Raw genomic sequence first — 22,849 nt, 5'->3', positions numbered from 1 at the left:
TGTCTCAGAGAATCCAGTCAGCCCCTTTTTCGCTGCTGAATTGCTGTCAACAATAGGCTACTATGTAAACGGCAGAGTGTGAATAGTGTGTGTGTGTATGTTCGCGCGCGGTCTTCGCCCCAAAGGTCAAAAGAAAAAACAAAAGGTTGACTGGGGTCTTAAGAGAATCTATTCTTTTACTATATGTTTCAAACGTTAGTGAACACTAAAGTGAGATAAGGCTATACAATAATCAAGGAAATGAACAAAAGTTGCGCGTATGAAATAGTACAGCCGCTCTGTCAATGTGTCAGCTTTTATTATGATACATTAAATACAAACGTTAACGTTTACCCTCGAACATAGAAAAAGAAATGCTAATATTTGATGTATAGCAAATGAAAGATCCATAGAGCATGCAAGGCAAGGAGAAGGCTTGGTTAAAAACATGAAAACACGATAGGCTGTGTCTTTTTTCCGTTCTCCTTTCATGTTTTCTTTGTTTATTTGTCATGTCTCCCAAAAATTAATCCAAGCAACACTCAAGTAATTGCCAAACCAATTGTTCCTTCGCGAGTAATTCGTAGTTTCAACCACTAGAGGTCCAAAACATAACTTTTGTTTTCCTTCACTGCGCTTTGTGCGCCAAAATACCATTTCGATTGCGCAAATTGAACTTAACAAGAACACTGTAGATATAAGGCAGTGTGTCCAAAATAAACTCACATTAAACACACGCAAGGGTCAAAGGATGACTTTTTTTTGTGCAGAGCACAATACATGCACCTCTGAATGTCAAACTAATAGTGCTTTATTGCAAGAATTGTTTATACCTGTCTGCAATAAAAACAGAATTTAGCTGCAAAGATTATTTGCATTTCATCCTGCAAAAATCACAAGATTTTCCCCACATGATGTCCATGTGCTCTGCCCAAAAATACATCAGAACTAAAGAGCATTTGTAAATAACAGGCATTTTGGTGCCATCTGCAGGACAGATATTATAATAGCACTAACTGAAAAAAAAGCATAAATTCTGCATGACTATACGCCAATTCTGAATGTCAGTTGAGTATTATTAAAAAGAATGACAAAATAAAAACACAAATGGTGTGTATTCAAAGCATTCAAGTTTAATTTCCCAAAAGTACAGATAAATTTGGCCCATATAATCAAAGTGGCAATAAATATGGACCGAGGTAATGAAGCAGGCAGTCTTAACGCAGACTGATACAGTCAGCCCCAGTCTCCCTGGAAGCAGTAAGGTTCATTTTGTGTCGCCTCCAAGTCAATTACTTTTTCTTATCGGGTTGAAAAAGGGATGTCCAATAGCCTGCTCCAGTGTGATTCGTTTGGATGAATCATACTCCATCATCTTCTGCAGCAGGTCAAAAAGCAGGTCGTGCTCCGGGGTTTTAGAGGACATGTATTGCTGAGTAAGAAGCAGAGATTCAACTATATTATTTTCATCAAGGCAACCCAAACAGAAATGTGTCTCATTAACATACTGGCATCAATACCCAATCTCCAAAATTAGTAGTCCACGAGACTTTTAATTGAGTATTAAACATACAGCGCAGTTACTGGAGGAAACATTAAAGACCACTGGAATGTATCACCAGAAAACATTGCGTTTTCATTCCAAAACCATTAAAGTTTTGTACTTGTGCTTATAAATAGTACAAAGTGATCAAAACAACTTTGAGGCTATAGATATTATAAACTGGTTTACATGAATAAAGCTTTTTATAAAGAGTCAGTATCTGCAGCATAATGTAATCAAGATTGAGCATAAGTGGTTCAATGTTTAATAGTCAGTATTTCATCAGCTTTACCTTAAGAGGTTTACAGTGTTTCCTCACGTATCTCCCTGCTGAGCTGTACTCATCCCAGTCCAATTTGTCATGATGCACATAACGCCGTTTCCTGACAATGAAGCACAGTCACACATCAGTCAGACTAATCAGACAAATCTAAAAACCTCACATCTTTGATCATATAAGAAACGTGTATTTAGAAACAAGTGACAAACGCCTAGTCTCAGGTTATGATACTGCACCTGGTTTTCTGAAGCAGGTGTGCAGGTATGGGGCCTAGAACCCTCTCCATCATTGCCAGATGCTCTTTACTGTCGTGAGTCTGAAAAGAGGGAGTTTTTGTAAGTATTTTGCATTTAAAAATCAAGGCATTTAGTAGAATAACAAAGTCTGTGCATGTGACTTTGCACCTGAAATAACGTTAATCCCAGATAGAACTCAATCAGGATACAACCCAAACTCCACACATCACATGCCTGGTTCCAGCCAAGTTCTGCCAGCAGAGATTTTGCAATGTTCAAAATCATGAACGTGTTTTAGTGGATAAACAACAGCAAAAATAATAGTGCAAACAACTCACCCAATATAACTTCCGGAGCTCTGTAGTGGCGTGTTGACACCACAGAGGTGTGGTGCTCGTGGTCATGGGTAGCATTTCCAAAGTCCACAACTTTCACATCCAAACTCTTCAAGGTCCTCTCATCTCGCTTCTGTAATACATTGAACATCCTCCTCTCGTCACTATTAACTATAAATTGCTTTCTTACAGACATATTCTACTGCTTGAAGGTTTGGGGTCAATGCGGTTTGATATTTCCTTGGAAATCATAAATTTTTTACAATTCCTTGAATAAGAAAGAATAACAAGTCCAAAAGAACGGCATTTATTTGAAATATAAATCTTTTGTAATGTATTAATATCTTTTGATAAATTAAATGTGTCCTTGCATTAATTTACTGACCCCAAACCTTTGAATTATAGTACATGATATTTCATTATGCTGTTACTTACCATCTTGGAGTTGTAGTTGGAGTCCACAAACAGAATGTTTTCAGGCTTAAGGTCAGTGTGTGTCAACTTATTTCGATGCAGAACTGATGGCAAAAAAAAGTGATTATCCTTATTTAGGAATGATGTATAATAGCAATTTGTAGCATTGAAGCTTTTGTAGTAACACTTATACATGTATACTCACACTGCACAGCTCTAAATATCTGGTCTGCCATGCATCTGATCTGGTTCAGTGAGAAGGGTATGAATCTATTTTCCTTCAGGAAGTCATACGTGCTCAGTCCCAGCAGCTCAAACACTATGCAGATGTGGCCGTGGTGATCGAACCAGTCCAGCATCTGGACACAAGCACTGCAAAGACAGAGGTAAGTCATTACGGGCAAAAACCTTGTCTATTTACAAAGTATTTCTACACTGAAGTCAAACACTTACAATCTCTTTTCCTCATCCAGCGAGTTTATCCGCTCAAGCACATCAACCTCTGACAAGGCTGCCTCACGGTAGCGCTCAACATTTTTGATGATCTTCAGCGCCACTCTTGCATTACTTCTTGGGAAAAAATAAAAATTAAATCATACACACACAAGGTATGTTAAATGCATGCACCTAATCTTCATAAATGCGAATGAATACAATCCAATTTCAGATTCTGAATGTTTGCATTTTCCGATTCACATTTTTGTTTATATGTGCATGTGTATTCCAAACAAAACTTCGGTGCATGTACAATGCCTAATCATTACATTCAGAACTGGAGAAAACCACCAAACTACCGAAAGTATAATTGCCATTTTTAGCAAATATTTTGTCAATATTCAGTCTATTCCACTGACAAGTTTGTAAGATTTAAATAAAAATTTGCACATTTGATAGAAGTAAAACATATGCAAAATAAGATCTAATCATAAAAGGGCTCTGGTAAATATTGTGCTCTGCACATATGCTCAAGTTATTTTTGAATTCAGTTGAAAAGACAGTCATAGTCACACATTTACATGCTTATCTTTTATTCATATTGAGCTTAACTGGTTCAGTTATTTACATCAAGGCTTTTCAATCCGTTTTAAATGTATTAAAATGTAGTTAATGTTAAAAAGGATTACAAAAAAAACATTTCCTTTATGACAAGGAAGTCACAAAATCTGTCTTACTTTGAATGGTCAAGACACTCCACCACTTTTCCAAAGGCTCCTTCGCCCAGAGTCCCTATAATCTCATCTATGAACAGGATAAAGAGGCAGTCATAAGTAAAGCTTTGGGACAGGAGGATACAACATCCAAAAGCACAGATTTTACAGTACTAACGGGAACTTGACAAGTTCATTCCAGTAAAATCATATTTATTGAATATAAAATTCTGTGCCAAATTAAGGTTTCACACATGATAGTTCAATTCAAAGTGGTTAATATTAGAAGTCTTCAAAGGTCCCCTTATATCCCCCAAGTGTAGGCTGAATTGTCCCACTAATAGACACAGAACAGACAGTTATATAGAGAAAGGTTTGTGTTCTATACATCTTGCTCTTAGCATGTCTCCATTGTGATAGACCAGGTGACCCTCCTCATCATCCTCAATACTCTTGGTTCTTTTCCTGCGATGACTTCTCTGGAGTAGGGGGAATCATCATCATCATCACCATCATCACCACCACCATCAAACACCAGTCAGAATCAGGCCCGCACGCATCATTCATTCATTCAGCGAGGGGGGGGGAGGTTGATGAAGGGGAGGGAGTGATTCGGACCCCCGCGCCAGGCCACGACAGCAGCAGCAAATTCAAATTCATCGCCAACAACGGCACAGGGCCACCATAGTGTGTGTTACAGAAGAAAGACATGGCAACACATTTTCAGACAGGAAACAACTTTCTTTGAAGTGCACTTAAGAACAGCTAATTCTGTTCAAGACCCACAAGCAATCAACAAATAGCCATTTCTGCAACCAATGAGTGAAGTTCAAGTGAATCAGTTGATTCCTTGAACACCTTACTGAATGTTTACAGCACATGGTTTCTAAGGTAAATCTGGACTTCAGCAACATTAACGAATACATCAATTCAAGTGAAAATCAACAGATTGAAAAATCGTTTACCGAGTCTGAGCGGGGACTGCGGTGGTGTGATCGCTGGCGCTCTCTGCTGCTGCGTCGACTACGTCCTCTGTGTGCGGACGACTGGCTGCAGTGGTTCTCGTCTTTCTCCCTCTCCTTCTCCCGGACCGGGTCCACCCGACCCTTATAACCGCCATGCTCCAGACTGGCCTCTCTGGCCCTGTGCTCTCGGCACTCCAGCCTCTTTGAGCTAATGTGACACCTGTCAATAACACACATCAGACACCGAGGAAGAAAACACAGTTGTGCATATAATGGCAATGAGTCTTTTGACAGCTAAATTTATAGGTGGCTTTCACTTTGCTGCAATTTATCGCCCCTTTCACCAAGGGTTAAGGAATGCTGAACCGTGATCTGCTGGGTGCTGAATGCATCAAGTGTCTTCTCGAAAGGGAAGCGTCCACGCGCAAGCTATACTTAGAAAGAGCCACAGAAACTAGCTCTGAGAGAGCGGCTATGACTGAAAGTCATGCTTTAACCTGTCAATGTTGCAGCAGTAAATCTGTTAGGAAGATGCCTAAGCGTTGTGTTTGATTTAAACAACTTGCGATCTAAATCACAGCTGTCTGCCTATAGTACAGAAGCAGAACGTTCTGTTTTACGCCAACTGGAAGCCATCCTGATTCATATTACGACAACTAAACTTCAACAGATCGTAACATTTTTTTAAAGAACATCAGATGCACTCTGCATAGTTTCCACTTCAGAAAAATAAAGGCAGATACTCGTTCACAAAGATGTTGCCTATAATGTTAATTATAGAGTTAAGGTTATTCTGTGCCTGCTTAGAACTGTACCTACTACCTACTATTTTTCCCAACTGATGAACACTGATCGCCAATTAGAATCCACCAGACTTAAAGAGCTTGAGCTTTTAAAGTCGTGATGAGACAGAAGTAGCAACAAGCATTTTTTCCGTGTTTTGACTTACATCCAAGAGTAACAGTTCATCAAAAAAGCGCAATTTTGTTTAATTCATCGGTTGTTGATTGGATTTTAAGATTACGCTCAAAACTGGAAATAGATGAATGAGATCTTGCAAAAGCGAGTTTGTCATTTTTACAGAAAGATTCAGTTACGACATTAATTAGAAATTACGAGGTCAAACAAAACTAACTATAAATAATGCATGGATGAATAATTCACAATAAGATAAAACATGATTTGGAAAACAGAATTTAATTTTATAGCAACTTTAAAAGGGCAAGCTCTTAGTTTTACAAGCTCTCAGTTTGCATTTCAAAATGCCTGGGAGGGTCAAATGAAAACTAATGAAATGGCTGTTAACATTTTCTACAGTACCAAAAAAAATAAATCATCAATGTGGCAGCTCTATCAAAGAATATAGAAGTTCTTTATGGACAGACACTGAAAGCTTAATAATCGCTACAAAAATTTTGGAAGGATTTTACATCAGTGGGATTCTCTGAATTGCAAACACCGATCAGGACCCTCTGACAGGCCCAATTACAGCACTTGTCACCCTGACAGTTTGTTTCTGAATCCAAGAACATGCTACACTATATCATTTCAAGGCACTGCAAACACAGGACAAGCTGACATGGCTCAATGCCATCAACAAATCTAACAGTCTACCACCACCATTCGACCTGAAACAAAATAAAAGTGCTAATTTCACATTTTAAAAGCGAGTATGTCTTACTTACCTTTCGTATGTCTTATAGTGATAAGTTCTGCCGGGCTGCCTCTCTCTCTCCCCGCTGCGAGAGCTGCGCTTCGGTCTCTTGTGCACCTCCACTCTCTCCTCCCAGCTATACTCCGCGATCCAGCCATCCGGGGACCGCATCCGCTTAGATCGCCGCATCTGACCACACCAGAATAGAAAAAAGGTCCGAGTCATAAAAACGACGACAGGGAAACAGTATCTCAGGACATTCCCCACACCCCGCTGGGTACAGCCGAGGTGATGCCAGCTCTCCGCTCCCGATCTAGTTATTGAATTTCATGTTGCCGAGTTGTTGCAGTTGTTTTGACTGGTGAAAAGTGCAGCTGAACAATTTACCATGCAGTAAATTCGCAGTAACTAATATCATATAACTTATTTACAGGCAATTAAACCTCACCAATTAGGTTTGGTTACTCTAATTTAAGGTTCGGCCGCACACTGAACGCAATGTCCCTCATTAAATGCAGGTGATGTAAATACAGAAATACATGTGACATTTATAAAAACAAACTCTTTTAGCGACAGCAACCACGACAGTTGTTTGTTTACAATCACAATTTTCGAATACCTGGTTGCTTGGTAACAAAGAGCTAATCACACTAGCGCTTTAGCCACCGCCCCATATAAACAAACACAATCGAGATACAATGCCAGACGATTGTGTACTTAATCGATTATGTAATTTTTATGTAGGTTCATGGTCAAAATGCTTAAATGTTTAACGTTATTTATCAAAAACGCCGCTTTAAATATTCGCGCTATCCGTGAATGTTTTTTTTTTTTTCTTGGGCGGCTAGCCGGTTAGCATACAGACGAAAACTTTGTGTCACCCCCCGCAGCCTCGAGGTAATTAATAAACTTGTAAAAGAAAGTTTTATGTTACATGTTTAAATTTAAAATACACTCACCCTTCACTTTCAAGTCGTAAAATAAGACACTTTGCTTTCCAGACTGAGCTCCAACACCCTTTATCACTTCCGCTATTCACGGCTCGTTTCCGGTGGCGAGGATTTGTGGGTGGACACTCAACAAAACAGGTCGATTCTAGACAATAAAATGTAAAGGTATTTTGTTTATTATTAATTTTTAACAACAAACCTACATACAAATATTTTATTCATATTTTTATTAATATTTAACAGTAGCCCTACATACAAAATGATCAAATAGATTGTTAACTGTTATATAAAGCAATCCAACCAGCATAGCAGCCCAAAAATTCTATTTTAAGCGTATTATTGTCCATTTTAACCAAACATTCAGATGTCTTTGTGTCCAGTTTGTCCTGTTGCCTCCTCTGTAAACTGTTTATTTACTGCTATTATTGATCATCTTTATAATTAGCCTATGCTGTATTCACCAATGAAAGGGCATAATCAAAATCAGTTGTTTTTACAAATATATTGTTATTCTTCACTTGACAGTTAAAAAAAAACTCTAATGAATACAATATTGTAAAATAAATTTTCTTATGATTAAAATCACGGCTTTCAAACAGGGGTCTGTAGACCTCTATGAAGGAACTGCAGTGGTCAAATGAGAAGATAGAGGCCTGTAGGCATAAAACTTATAATATTTTCTTTAAACATTCTCATGACATTTCCTAATGATATGATCAGGTTTTCAATATATAATGTTATTTAACATTTTAAATCAAAGATATTATGAAGTGTCACTGAGAAAGTCTTTTTTGATAAATGTTTTGTATTGAGTCCCTGGGTCTGTACATCTCTGATTCTGCTGAGAATACTTACAGCATGTCTTTCTATTTTGTCACCATCTATAGATCACTTACTGTGTGCCTGATTTATGAACTTAAGTGATCGCCCAGCCACTGGTCACAACAACTCTTTCTCTCATTAGTCACTATGGAATACTAAATCTGTAAGGGATGGTAATAAAACCTCCAGAAGCACCGAACAACCCTCTCTTTAATGTAAAAGTCAGTGTTTTAACATAGTGATCATTTCATTAGGACATGAACTATTGAAGACTCATCTATAATTAAAATACCTGTTTAGTTCGGTAAAAGGGCCCTCTTTTGTAGTGTCAGATGACATCACCTTGCCATGTCCTTAGGGAATAATTTATTAATTAACCTTCACCTTCCTTATTCACACTCACCTTGACCGAACAATGAAAAAGAACTATAAAAAGGATACTTTCCACTATCATAAATATTTCTCTTCCTCAAATATCTTAGCTGACATTTTACTGCAGTATTTCGCTCCATTATGCAGTTTTAACCTCAGCTGCCTAACTTTTAACCCCAAGGTGCTCCAGACAAATTGTCCCTTTAATAATTGCATGGCAGGGTAAGATGAGGCAAGATACAGTATATGTATTTTTTTTCTTTTATACAGATAGCACAAAATTTAATCTCAATACATTTAACACATCATTCTGAATATCAAAATTTGTAAGATTTAGTCAGTCAAAACAGTTTATCATTTATATAATTAAAAAAAAAATGTGTAGTTGATTTAATATTTTACATTAATGACACATACCCTACCTTAATATGAAAACATGACCAAAGTTGTGTTAGAGAGTTGTTTATTAACCTGTCAGGTGTCATTTCATTCTTCAGACTGTAGAGGGCAGTTTTGAAAGGAAACACTATCAACTAGATTAGAACAGGGAATATATGTTTGCTTTGTACATACATGCAAAACATGAATAGATCAGTTGTTATAATAACTTGGTGTGAACAGGTTTAGCACAGTTTTGCTTTGTGTTTTGTTCTCTTGTTGGAAGTGTCAGGTAAAGTGACTGACAGATTTACATGTGTATCTTATCAGAGATCAGTGATGCAAAGCAAAAGCTTCTATGTAGATTAAAAACGAGGGCTGTACCACTCTCACAATTTAAGTTTCTTACAACCCACCATTTTAATTCCAGTAAAAAGATGAAACTGTCATGAGATGAATTGTGTGCGTGCATGCGAAGGAGTGCTAGTGTGTAACTTGTGTGTCTGACAAGTTTCATTTTCAGAAGAGCCTTTGCTCAGCACAAAAGCGTGTATGGTACATATTGACACAAGCAGAAAGCTCTTAGTGATAATTGGAACTGGCCAGCCACCCTGCAGCAGGGGTCAGAGTGGAGAAACCAGAGGGCTGAATTTAAAAGTTCTGTGCCGAAATTCTTTCACACATTCCAGTAGGTTTGCAACAGTTAGAAAGTCATTTCCAACAAGATGTGATCTGCAAAAGAGAAATACGATACTGCAGATTTGACTCAAAACGGTTACTGCCAGTCCATCATTTGCAAGCTCGGGGGTGCTCAGTCCTGTTCCTAGAGATCTACCTACAGAGTTCAGATACACCCTGATTCAACACACCTGTCTGTAATTATCAAGTGCTCCTTAATATCTTAATTAGCGTTAATTGTTTTCTATCAGGGTTGGAGCTGGACTTTGCAGGGCGGTATAGCTCCAGAAACAGAATTGGACATCCACGAGCTAGATAGTATTGAATAGAGTGCTGCAGGAATGAGTCACAAAACCCAGAAATAAGTTAGCATTTTTGCATTTCCAGTTCCATTGTCCATAAGTCAATGGGTTTTTTAATGAGTTTTTGGTTACATGCCTGAAATAAGGTCTGTGGTGAACATAAATTCAATGTATTTTTTTTTTTGTTTGTTTTATTGTACAACACAAAACACAGTAATAGCCCACTTGTGATTTTTTTAAAGCTTTTGTGTGTCTTGAAAAAGATGGTTGCTAACCAGTGGGTAAATAAGAGGGACATTAGACATCAAGCTGAAGGCATGTAACTGTTTTGTAGTTTGTTTATATATATTATTTGATTTTAGCTTTTTACTTCTGATGATTGTATGTAGACTTTTTATGTCTCCATTGTGAATATTATCTTCCTGAACAAAATGTGTAAGAGTCTTTTGTTGGCCATAGAGCCTATTTTCTGCAATAATCCAAAAGCTAATGGAAAACTCCTATTGGCTCTTTGTCCACGAAAGCAGGGTGATGCTAACTTCTGGGTTGGCTTGCAAAAATACATAATCGCTGCAACACTGTATAGTGGAACAAAGATTATAACAACCAAGAGCCCTGACATTACCAGTGAGTGGTCCATGTTTCAATCAATGCACACCTAATACCATCTGCAAACCATATATATTTGGCAAACTTACCAAATAGTATAATTTTGAAGAAATCATTTTGTGAAAATGCGCAAAGGAACATCATTGTGGTCTTTATTGTATATGACAAGCCAGTAGCCACATCAGTACAGCTACGACTCCTACACTTGATGAGATGTGTAAAGTCTACTGAAAAGGCCCATTCCTCTTTCCAAATGAAGTGAGCCTCTTTCATCAGGATCAATATATGCCTGAGATCCTGCCAGGCTGGGAATCATAAATCTGACTTGCAGTGAGAAGGAAAGCGAGTGACAAGGAGAGAGAGGGCAGATGGGAAAGGGAGGATGAGAGAGACGACGGCTCCTCTTAGCCTAATGGAGGATGGTTCAAAAGTTTAACATGCCGGCCAACTGCTCACGTCTTTATAACCTCTTTGAGTCATTGTGTGCGGGTGAGGGCCGATCACATCGATGGCCATTAAACCAAATGTCAGGCCGGTCTGCGGGGGGGTGGTATGGTGGATGCATTAGGGAAATTGGTCCTGGCTGCCTGATACGGCATACTGTACTGAAGTAATTACAGTTGCTGGAGGGATGCTGAGGCCAGTGTGTGTGTGTGTGTGTGTGTGTGTTTGTGTATGCATGCGTGTCTGGAATAGTCTGCCGCAGAGAGTCCATGCCCCGCCCTTCCATCTCCCCCCAGCAAAGTGGCTGCCAACAGGATAAGGGCTGGGGCTTTATTGATGAGATGGATGAGGAGGGAGATAGGGATAGAGAGACAGATGGGGCTTCTGTCCAGGCCATGGCAGTGCTGGGAAGCCTGCGCTCAGGGATGCCGCCAGCGTGGCCAGCTTCCACTGATTAGAAGCTGTAGGAGCCCCAGGAGCTCCAGCGCCAATGACGATGGTGATACAGACCCATAGAGGATTTGAGCTTGGCTGAGGCATCTCAAGAGACATCCACCTGCAGGATGGGACTCACCTGCTTCAAGTCCAGGAAGTACAACAGTGCAGCACAGAAAGGTGAGCGAGTGCTTTGCTAGTTCCCACTGGTGTATTAGTTGTTCGGACTGTGTGAACTTGTGAAAACTTTTTTGCAGCATGATAAATGTTATATAAACACATTTTATTATATAAAATGTTATATAAAAATAGAGAGTATACAGCGTTTCAATCATCAAAATTAAGATAAGCTATACATATAGAGCAGTGCTCATAACTAGCAGCTTAACCTCAAAGATATGGTTTGCAGGAGTTTCTGGGTCAAGCGATTACTTCGTGTTTGAAGGGAAGTAGAACATGAAGGACAGAAGTTGACCGAGATTTCACTTACGAATACATTAAAGCCAAGCAGCGACAGGTATATTGCTGGTTTGTCTTTATGGGCAGGAACGGATTTCAAAATAAAGAGTTTGAAAAGACTCGGGTGGAACAAGCAAATAGAGAGATGTAATTACAGAGAGATCTGAAAATGAGGATAGATAACATGAATGTGCAAACCTGAAGTCCGGATGAGGGACAGCTCTGCTGTTATATTTTTTGCTTGTTGCATAGACGTAATGTTATTGCTACAAACAACTCCCCCAACAGAGAACTTAAAAGAATGCAAACTAGCTTATTAAATGAGTCATGCATGATAAAATTCTACATTGTACCATGGATTAAACAAAAGTGGAAGTTGTGCCCTAATGGTCAGAGAGTCGGACTCGTAATTCAAAGGTTGCGGGTTCGAGTCTCGGGCCGGCAGGGATTGTAGGTGGGAGGAGTGAATGTCCAGCGCTCTCTCCACCCTCAATACCACGACTGAGTTCGCCCTTGCGAACCCCCAACTGCTCCCCGGGCACCACTGCCCACTGCTCCGGGTGTGTGTTCACGGTGTGTGTGTGTGTTCACTGCTGTGTGTGTGTGCACGTTGGATGGGTTAAATGCAGAGCACGAATTCCGAGTATGGGTCACCATACTTGGCAGTATGTCACTTCACTTCACATGAGGAGGAAGGCTGTTGTTTTTACACCACATAAAAGCTTCAAGGAAGCATTTACCATTGTTTCAATTAGTGAGCTGTAAAAACCCTAAAGTCCCTAACCCCCCATGCTACTCTTTATTGCATGCAGAATTCCTGGCTATTACACAGATTGTGTCAATGAACCAACTACTGGCTCTCATAGTTATCTTCAAGTACTTGCATTGAAGTGCAATGTCCAAACTTTGTTCTTAATCTCTGAAAATCATCCCCACCATTTGAGATTTGATAGCTGTAAAATTAGCCTTCAGCACAAGCTTCAGAAGACTAGAAATATAGCATGCCTCAAAAGGATTACTTTTTTGGTAACTGAAAAGTGATTTTTATTTATTTATTATTTTGTAATTGCTGGAGCTTTACAAGGTTGTTATATCATATGGAAGAACAATGTAAACATCTCTTTTTGTGTTCCATTGGTGGAAGAGTCATACAGACAAGACACAAGGGTAAATACATGATTTTTGAGTGAAATAATATTTTATGTCCATATTCCCCGCCAGTATTTTGAGCAAGTCCTTATCAATGACTGTCAGAGGATTTGGTCCCCACTGTGGCGGTCACTACTCTGAATCTGTGAAATGCCCTTTCATGGCATTTCAATGCTGTCCTTTTAATATCATTATTGCTTAGGCCAGCTATTGATAAACCACTTAGCTGGATTTTTACAGCTCTCGTCTTGTTACAGAAAATGTCCTCTTTGGAATTAATTACTGCACTCTACTGGCAAATGTGAGTGGAATCTGGGGCATGCTTTAATTGTGACCGAGACCCATCTTGTGATTAATATTGTCTCTGAGAAATGCATGAAGGAGAAAAAATGGCAAGAGTTTTTAATTTAATTATGAAAATCAATGCTCTCCTTTTCCCTCGCTGAACTCTTGTGGTGCTTAAAGATAAGAAATGGTGATCTGATTCATCTTGGGCTGTCTTCCAGTTAGCTCACTGATGGACTTGAAGGACACAGTGACCATTATAGACAGACAAAGATTTTTCACACAGTGAAGAGCAATACACACCACTTAGCTTTAGCCTTACTGCACTCCAACGACAAAGATTTGATGTTGTATAAAAAAAAAATATATATCATTAAAAACACTAAAATTCACTTCTTAAAACAAACCTTGTAAATTCAAACTCCCAATTTCCCAGCACCCACAGAGCAGGTATACTGACATGTCATACTGTGACAGGATGGAAAAAACAGTGGCAATTGGAGTGTGTGGATTTTTAATGTCGGGTTTGGTTGCTGACAAAACCAAAGGAAACATTCAAAACCACCTTGTGTTGGATTTTAAAGAAGGGAAACAAATTTACTGTATAAACAAATCTTTGTGACCAATCCATTCAGTTTGCTTACATTTGGTATACTGTATAATAGTCACTAATGTGTTTATAACATTTATTCAGAACATATTATTAGGAATTATATTTTATACATGCATGTGTGCATCAGGCTATACATCAAGATTATAGTAGAAGTAAACTATACTGCAAAATTTGTTTGAGATCTACATGAACCTACTTTTGTGTATTTGGATGCATAATAAACTAATTTTGTCCATGTGTTCTCCCACTGTCTTTCTATTTAGGACGAAACGGGGATGTACTGGTTAGTCCTGGCTCATATTTCTTCCTGTCAAACAGCTGTGGTCAGGGGGAGGAATGGCTGAAGAGCCTAAATAAGGGCATCTGGATACCTTTTACAGGTACACGTACACACACAGACAGTTGTCTAGGACCAGAATATCTGACTAATTTTGTTTCTACACTCTGTGGTCTCTGGAAAATCCAGGCCTGTGCAAGTCATTCTCATGATAAAACCCTTCATAGTTTAACATTCAATGTGACTTGACTGTCTGAATACGATGAAACAGCAGATCCAATCAGTCTTTAGGATTCCAGTCATAGACATAACAACCCATTCACACAATACACACACATTCCAGTCATTTCCAAATCATGGGCCATTTATTACACACTCTAATGACTAGCCTCCTCACAGACCGCACTTTGACTACCCTGTTCGCAAACCTCATAAAATGCCAAAAAACACATGCTGCTAGAGCTGATGTCATTTTAAACCGCGAATATTGAGAATTTTCCTCATGATTTCTGCAAACAAAGTTGGCAAGTGTTTTTCAGCCAGTGTCATTTAGAGTTCAAGCACCATCTCATGAACTTTTCTCAGTGGTTCAGTCTTTTCCTCCTCTATTACTTACAGCATATGTTGGAGTGAGAGCGCATGGGCGGCAGCTGTGTGTCCAGCTTGGCAGTGTGCCTGGGAATAATGATGTTACAGTACACCTTGATTTTCCCATGAGAGCCATCAACCCCCATCACATCCATACAATCCCATTCAATGGAATGGCTTTGTGAATGCAAGACACTACAACAATCATGCAAATATCTATTTTCATAAAGTAAAAATGTATGCATTATAGCAGGATACAAATGTTGATCAATCCCAATCTTCATTCAAACAATCCCGATACTGATTTTTAGAATTTTTGTGTGAACTATCCCTTTAAGAAGAACTAAAAAATCATTTTTAGTATATTAAGCGCAAAATTGGTGCGCAAAAATAGAGCACTTTATGTATATTATGGAAATGCACTTTTTTCACCTGGGAAAGTCCGATTACAAATTTTCTGAGTATTGTCCTGTACATGCAAATTTGAGCTGAAGGCAAAACTTGAGCTGCAGAGTCCATGTTGCTGCTTATTCCCCAGGAGAGATTAACATTCCCAATGAATTCCTTACATTACCTCTCCAACATAACTCCACACAGCTCTGGGGCTCCTAAAAGTTGAGAGATACCCCTTCAGATAACACCGCCACATTCACATGCACTGCACACTCACTGGGCCAATGTCTAAGGATCTGTTTTAAACTGGGATTCTCATCAGGGGCCAAGTTACTGGGCACAGATGTATAAAAAGGGTTTGAGGGGTGTGTTCAGCCGTGTCCAATGGAAAATTATTGGATTCAAGCCATGTGAGGTACACAGGGACAGAGAGAAAGAAAGGACGATATAGCAGAAAGTAACCAGCAGAAAGTTCTAGCTCATTTATTTTTAGTCAATCTGTGTTTTGTGGTGTTAATGATTCATGGTGAGGGGACAGAAATAGGGGAAACAGAGGGTGTTGGCGCCACCTTGGCCACACTCCAGTAATCCTGCAGTGGAGTAGCTTGATACAGTCACAAAAAAGCAGACAGGAAACAGACAAAGAAAGAGTACAGGAGAAGAACTATTTACAATCAACAGCAGTGAATGAGACAGAGAGAAAGTATAACAGTGTTTGAAATTCAGTTAAGGAGGCGGACTTAATTTGACAGTAAACCGAGGAGGTGTTGACTCACGTCACTGGAGAATTTGGACAATTAAGTCCAGACAAACATAACCTCCCCTCAGAGGTGAACACAGACATGTCTGTTGATGTCATCATCAACAATGGCATATGACTGAGACGTCCACTTCAAGAGGCGGTGTCACATGGAACATCTACTTTGAACCAGACTTATTCCCATTTAACTGAAAAGCTCCCGCAGGAAGAAACCTGGAACGGTATAAGAGGTCAAGCGCTGGATGGACAACAGTGTGGAGGAAGTGCTTCCATAATCGGGATGCATGTCGAAGTGCGGCAAACTTAATCTGCTGTGTCTTTTTACCAGGACTAAAGGCACCAATTTATTAACAAACACTTTTTTTTTGATAAATTGTTAACTTTGCTAAGCTTCTGTCCTTCAACTTTTGGACTCTTAGAACTGAAACTGAAGGAACATTTTTATAGAAACGTCCTCAAAATAAGAGGTGTGTACTTGAACAATGCCTCCTCTTTCAGAATGAGGACTGTCATCTGATTTGGAATCCTGATATATCCGATAAGCATGCATATCTGAGCTGGAGGGTCACTGTTGCACATCAGCAGGAGAGAGAGAGCGCTTCTCTTCGGTGCACTAAGCCTCATCATCTTACCTGCAGACAGGAGAGCGAGAGAGAGGGAGGAGGAAGAGCAAAGGGAAAGGAACATCCAGTTCTAGACCAAACAAGTTTGCAAAACATGAGCAAAAGGGATTTAGGTTCAATGAGGACATTGGTTCGGTGCCAGTTTCAAGATCGCTACGAAGACTGAAAACATCCCAGGGTGAGGTCAGGATAGCGGATATGTGAGTGTCCCAAAAAAAGACGTCAGAGCCAGACAGACATAATTGAAGAGACAGACAAGAAAAGATGCCTGAAAACAAGCAGACAATCCAGCGGACTGGAAGCTATCTGTCTCACTCTGCTTACAGGAAGATAAAAAGGGTGCTGAGCTTCAAAAGACGTGAGTATTAAATATTAGGCAGGGAGAGCGCACACCATCACACACACAGGTAGATTTTGGTGCAGTGCAGCTGCAGCGTGCATTAATCTTAAAGCCGCTTTTTAGCAGAACATTATTATTGTTTTATACATCTGTCCTATTTCTGTGGACTCAACTTTTGAGGTTAACAGCATTTATAGCTAGTGCTCTTGCTATTTCAGCACATCTCAGTTAACAAAATTAGGTAACTAAGGAGCTAAACGGGGTCTGACACTGACAGCTCTGTATTTTACCATCACAGGTGTATTTGGTGAAAGGTTGGTGGAGACAGTCTTGTATGAGAAGAGGTATGGGGATCACATGGCTCCTTTGGTAGTGGAGCAGTGTGTTGATTTCATCCGAGAGCACGGGCTCACCGAGGTGGGACTCTTCAGGCAGCCCGGCCAGGCCACACTGGTTAAAGAGCTACAGGAAGCTTTTGATGCTGGGGAGAAACCATCTTTTGACAGGTAAGAGGTTGACGATAAAGGCATAGTTCACCCAAAAATAAAAATTCTGTCATTAATTACTCAGTCTCATGTCATTCCAAACATGTAATACCTTCATTCATCTTCGGAACACAAATGAAGATATTTTTATGCATTCCAAGAGCTCTCTGACCCTCCCATAGACAGCAAGGATCCTTACATGATTAAGGCTCAGAAACGTAGCAAGGAGATCGTAAAATAAACCATGATCAGTGGTTCAACCATAATGTTATAAAGCTACGAGAATACTTTTTATGCGCAAAGAAAACTAAAATAATGACTTTATTCAACAATTTGTCTCCTCTATATCAGCCTATATACCGCCATTTTGGAGAGTATCACATATGTAAACAATGTATGTATACAGATACATTGTTTACATTCAAATCAAAGCGTAAACAGCATAGCCATGTACGGTGCTGCTGACATAGAACAGCATACGTTGTTTATGTTTCTTGACCTTGATCGTGGTGGTATCCTTGCTGTATTTGGAAGGGTCAGAGAGCTCTTGGAATGCATAAAAAATATCTTAATTTGTGTTTCGAAGATTAACGAAGTTCTTATGGATTTGGAACGACATGAGGGTGAGTAATTAATTAAAGAATTTTCACTTTTGGATGAACTATTCCTATGAATTATTAATGGACATGAGGTACAACAGAGCTGTTTAAATCAGCATAATGTACATTTGCAATTATTTGTCTTCACCAGGCATAATTTCATAACTTGGTGAACCAGTGATTTGAAAACTATACATGCTACCTAACATGATTACCATTCAGAATTAATCATACTGAATTTACTTAAAAATGTTTCAAAATTTCAATTTAGTTTCTGAATTTTAAGTGAGGTAGCAAACATAATGCAGTTTAAGGAATTGAATGAAGTATAAGAAATTCATATAACTGAAATAAGTGTAACTAGAAAATATGATCGTTAACTAGGAAATGAAGACTCATCAAAGAAAAATTTTAATGACTTGACAAAGCCTTGTCCGAATGTTTAAAGAAGTCTTTTCCACTGTACCTTCATAGTGGACATGGTCAGTTCAATTCAACTCATAAATTAAAAGGGAGCCCAACAATGCTCTCTCTCTCTCTCTCTCTATATATATATATATATATGTGTGTGTGTGTGTGTGTGTGTGTGTGTTTATGAACTGGTATGTACCAAATGTCCCCACAAGTATAGTAATACCAGTAAATTTTGACCTTCTGGGGACATTTTTTTTGGCCCCATGAGAAAAGTTTATAAACAATGCAGAATGAAGATTTGAAAATGTAAAAATACAATTTTGCGCGAGAGGTAGGTTTAAGGTGAGGGGATAGAAAATACAGTTTGGACTAGAAAAAAACATTACGCCTATGGAATGTCTCCATAATAGAAATAACAATGTTTGTGTATTTATGAGATATAAATACAAATGAAAATTAATTTATAAATAAAATAAGGTAAAAAACTAAATAAGTAAATGCAACCACAAATACTTGTGTGAGTGAATTTACTCCCGTAGTGAATACATGTTTACTCTCCCAGCAGCACAGATGTCCACACTGTAGCATCTTTGCTAAAGCTATACCTCAGGGAGCTGCCTGAACCTTTGGTGCCATTTTCTCAATATGAAGAGTTTCTTGTATGTGGCAAAATAATCCCCTCAGACAGAGAAAAGGTATTGTTAACCATGTTAACCATCACTTACTTCAAAGAAAAGCACATGATGTTCTCTGACAAAATTAAAGAAATTGGTTAATATGATTACATTCTGGTCATTTCTGGAACCAACAATAATTTGTCTTATAATCTCATCTTGTACTTCAGGGTTTGCAAGATTTGAGAAGTCTCCTTTATGGGCTACCTGTATCAAACTTCAACCTCCTGAAATACATCTGCCAGTAAGACTTAAGTCTTTTTTTTTTTATTCAAAGATCTAGGGGTTTGGTTTTCTGGACATTGGCATTTGGAGCTTTTGTGCAATAACGTGTCTAGTCTTAAAAGTTTAACATGGCTCACATCAGATAACACTGCTATGACACATCTCTGTTCCAGATTCTTAAATGATGTGCAGTCATACTCCAATGTCAACAAGATGAGTATCCGGAACTTAGCAACTGTTTTTGGGCCAAATATCCTAAGGCCAAAAGCTGAGGACCCAGAAAGTATCATTGGAGGTGAGAAATATTTAGGTCTCCTTAAACAGGGTTTGTGGCGAATCCAGGTAAAGTCCTGGCTTCAAATGAGATTTAGATAGCTCTAAAGTTTAATGTGTGTACTCGTATGCTTTTGAAGTCATATGAAACCGTTTGCCTTAAATCTGTGGGATGTGCACTTACTCATTCATCTCTACTTTACTAGGGGCGGCGGTTGTGCAACATCTAATGTCTGAACTGATCCGTGAGCACAGCTTGCTCTTCTCCCGAGAGAACTGCAACCCTCCTGAAACATCATTACAAGCTGGTTTCCCCAAACAAAGACACAGTAACCTTGTGGAATGGGTGCACGAACCACCTGCCCACCTGAGGGAACCTCTGTTGAGCAAAGATCACAAGGTCCTTCCAGATCAGACTGTAGCCTGTCCACATAAACACTCTCTACCGCTAAACACAGAGAAGAGAGAGTCTTTTCAAAGCCCTTGTGATAAAAACATTACCGATTTATCAGAGACAGAGCAGCAACTTCAAGAGAACTCTACACCAACCAGCTCTGCTCTGATTTATGACAACTACAGTCAGAGCAGCCCAGCACAAGAATCTCTCTATACAAGACACGTACCTCCACCCTCCACCCCACTACCTGCCTGCTCTTCTTTGAGCAAAGAACTGGAAGCTGGAGTTCAAATATGTATGCAGTCAAGGAGCTGGCCTGACATGGAAGAACCCAACTGGGGACCAGAAAAAGCGCTAGGGGAAAGTGGAGGCAGCAGTGAAGCCCAGGATAGTACCTTATCTGTCTATGACAACATAGTTACTGAGGAGCAGGGAGGGCAATATATAGAAGACAGGGAGGCCAAAGGTACTGCCAGTGTGGCTGAGAGCAGCAGCTCTTGGTCCTCCTGTGAGATCGTGCCTTTGGATGGGGGCAGTGGGAGCGGTGGAGCTGCAAGCCCTTGCAATGTCTCCCCAGGACAGTCCTCCTCATTCAGAATGGACTCTAGAGAGGAAGAGCTTCGTCCTAACTCCCCTGCCTCATCCTCTGCTCCTACAGATGCACCTTTAAGCACCGGTAGCAGTGAAGTCTTTTTACCAAATACTCCCCAAGAGCCCCTGGGCTTTCCAGCTTCCCATGTAATGCAGTGCCTTGTTTCAGGACTTCGTCAACAGATGACCAGGCAAAAGGCAGAGTATGAGGCAAAAATCAACAGGTAAGATCACTTCATCAGTAGTCTTGGTACCTGACAACAGGGATTGCAAAAAGTTTCAAAAACAAAATTGACTGCAGAGATAGGCAGCATCGGTCCTGGAGTGCCTATGTCCTGCAGAGTTTAGTTCCCACTTGCCTGTAGCCTTAGTGATCCTGAAGACGATCCCTGCGTTCTATTCAGAAGGGCTCGTCCCTATGCCCTAATGCCTTCAAAGGGTTTACCCTCCGGAGTGAGAGCTTTGAAGGGTTGAAGGGTGTAGGGAACCAAACAACTGTTTCTTGAAGTGCCCTTCTACGTCATCATCCCGTGCCCACACAGAGGCGACGTCATCATGCAAAGAATCATGGGAGCCCGAAGTGTCCAGTGGTTTCGAAATCCTTCATTCCGAAAGGGCCCTTTGAAGTGGCTAGTTTTGAGCAATTCGGTTTGGAACGACCCTTCAATATGGCGGTCATGATTGTTTTCACTACGAAGTGCCCTTCGGAGGGCGATATATCCCGTTTGGAACACATCACTTGATTTGCTTGTGAGTTTGGTTAGGGTTGGAGCTAAACTCTGCAGGACAGTGGCACTCCAGGACCGACGTTGCCCATCTCTGGACTAGTAGCTTGTAAAAATAAAAAATAACAGTGATGGTAAAACAGTTAAACAGATTGAAAAACAGGTTCAGCCTTTACACTAAATTTGATAAGTGTGCAAACAGGAGAAATTAGATAAATGTGACTTCAAAAATTACAGGCAGGTGTGTTGGAGCAGTATTGGATCTGAATGGGGTAGGACAGTAGCTCTCCAGTAGCAGGGTTGGCTACCCCTGTTCCCAACCATGTTCCTTAAGGAACACCAACAGTACACATTCTGTAACCTTAAGTTTCAGGTCTGAGTCTCTAACAAGCCGAAGAGTTGAATCGTGTGTGTTTAATTAGGAAGAGTTCGAAAATGTATAATGTTGGTTCAATGTACAGGGTTGAGAAACACTGGATTAATAAGTATACCTGAGCACAGTATGTTTACCCCATTCTTTGTCTCCAGGCTGGAGCAGAGGAACAAGGTTCTTCAGGGGGAGGTTGCAGGGCTGCGCTCAACTCTGGAGCAGCAGCGGCGCTGGGTCAGTGTGGCTGAGATCAAGATGAGAAATGTAGAGCGAGCCCGTGCAGATGCCGATAGACGCAACACTACTCTGCAACAGGAAATGGAGCAGTTCTTTGAAACATTTGGCGAGCTTAATGCAGAGGCCCGGAAAACCAGTCGCATTGTTCAGAGTTTTTGAAACATCATGTGCTGTACTACAAGACCAACCTTAGTAGCATATTAAGGCTTTCGTTGTTTTAAAGCAGTGTTTTTCAACTCTGGTCAATGTACGCAATAGCATACATTTTTGATGTCTTATCTGATACCTCCATTCCAAGTCTGGGAGTTGAATGAGTTGAATTATGAAGACATAAAACATGTTCAGTGTTAAAAGTACTCCCAAGACTAGGGTTAGGAAACAGCGATATTAAAGTAATAACTGTTCAAAAACAGGAGCCTGTTTCAGGGCTGTAGAAATTATGCATTCCTGAGGGAAACCATTGCCCCACTTTAAAGTGCAGTTCTGTTGCCTGAACAACTGTGCAGACCAGCATGTTCAAAATAATACTAAAGGCAATTTCTTGCCATTTAAATGATCAAAGACAATGGAATGACTCAAAGTAGGATAAAATTTCATGTCTAGTAAGTATGGATGCCATATTTGAGAGAAGAGATTCTAATGAAAACTTGACACTAGGGATGCTCTTAATATAAATGAGCTCAGACTTAAAAAGTCTCTGCCCTGGCAGAGGGTCACTGTACATTTCATTTAATTGGGACCTGTGTAGGTAACAAGACAGTCATACCTTGTACACAAATAAACTGTTCATACACTGAATGCATTTATACCATATGAAATAAAACGTAA

The 22,849-nt window shown here is 39.8% G+C and overlaps 2 protein-coding genes across 6 annotated transcripts; one reads left to right on the top strand and one right to left on the bottom strand.

The window, feature by feature from the left end:
- Positions 1-1,089: 1,089 nt before the first annotated feature.
- LOC306862008 (dual specificity protein kinase CLK4-like) lies at positions 1,090-7,649 on the bottom strand. Of its 5 annotated transcripts, none has more exons than XM_079404579.1 (13): positions 7,514-7,607; positions 6,586-6,743; positions 4,901-5,120; positions 4,324-4,414; positions 3,960-4,026; positions 3,241-3,357; positions 2,993-3,159; positions 2,809-2,891; positions 2,377-2,506; positions 2,207-2,289; positions 2,039-2,118; positions 1,815-1,905; positions 1,090-1,411 (listed from the first exon to the last, which is right to left on the bottom strand). In XM_079404579.1, exons 2-13 carry the CDS (start codon positions 6,741-6,743, stop codon positions 1,268-1,270), a joined length of 1,431 nt encoding a protein of 476 aa, XP_079260705.1. In that variant the 5' UTR covers positions 7,514-7,607; the 3' UTR covers positions 1,090-1,267. The 5 variants fall into 5 exon arrangements, with proteins under 5 accessions (XP_079260705.1, XP_079260706.1, XP_079260708.1 ...); XM_079404580.1 differs by having other exon boundaries at positions 3,241-3,354; positions 7,514-7,603; XM_079404582.1 differs by lacking the exon at positions 4,324-4,414 and having other exon boundaries at positions 3,241-3,354; positions 7,514-7,649.
- An 8,284-nt stretch (positions 7,650-15,933) lies between these two features.
- On the top strand, positions 15,934-22,847 carry LOC306862896 (rho GTPase-activating protein 24-like). The gene is made up of 7 exons (XM_079405960.1): positions 15,934-17,049; positions 17,330-17,537; positions 19,092-19,224; positions 19,374-19,447; positions 19,602-19,723; positions 19,908-20,913; positions 21,943-22,847. The coding sequence occupies exons 1-7, from the start codon at positions 16,956-16,958 to the stop codon at positions 22,178-22,180; spliced, it is 1,875 nt and encodes a 624-aa protein (XP_079262086.1). The 5' UTR covers positions 15,934-16,955; the 3' UTR covers positions 22,181-22,847.
- The last annotated feature ends 2 nt before the right edge of the window (positions 22,848-22,849 follow it).

Source organism: Barbus barbus (genome assembly GCF_936440315.1).
Source record: "Barbus barbus genome assembly, chromosome: 43".
Classification (NCBI taxonomy): Eukaryota; Metazoa; Chordata; class Actinopteri; order Cypriniformes; family Cyprinidae; genus Barbus; species Barbus barbus.
The sequence above is the reverse complement of the archived record's forward strand: the minus strand, read 5'-3'. Positions and strand labels throughout refer to the sequence as shown.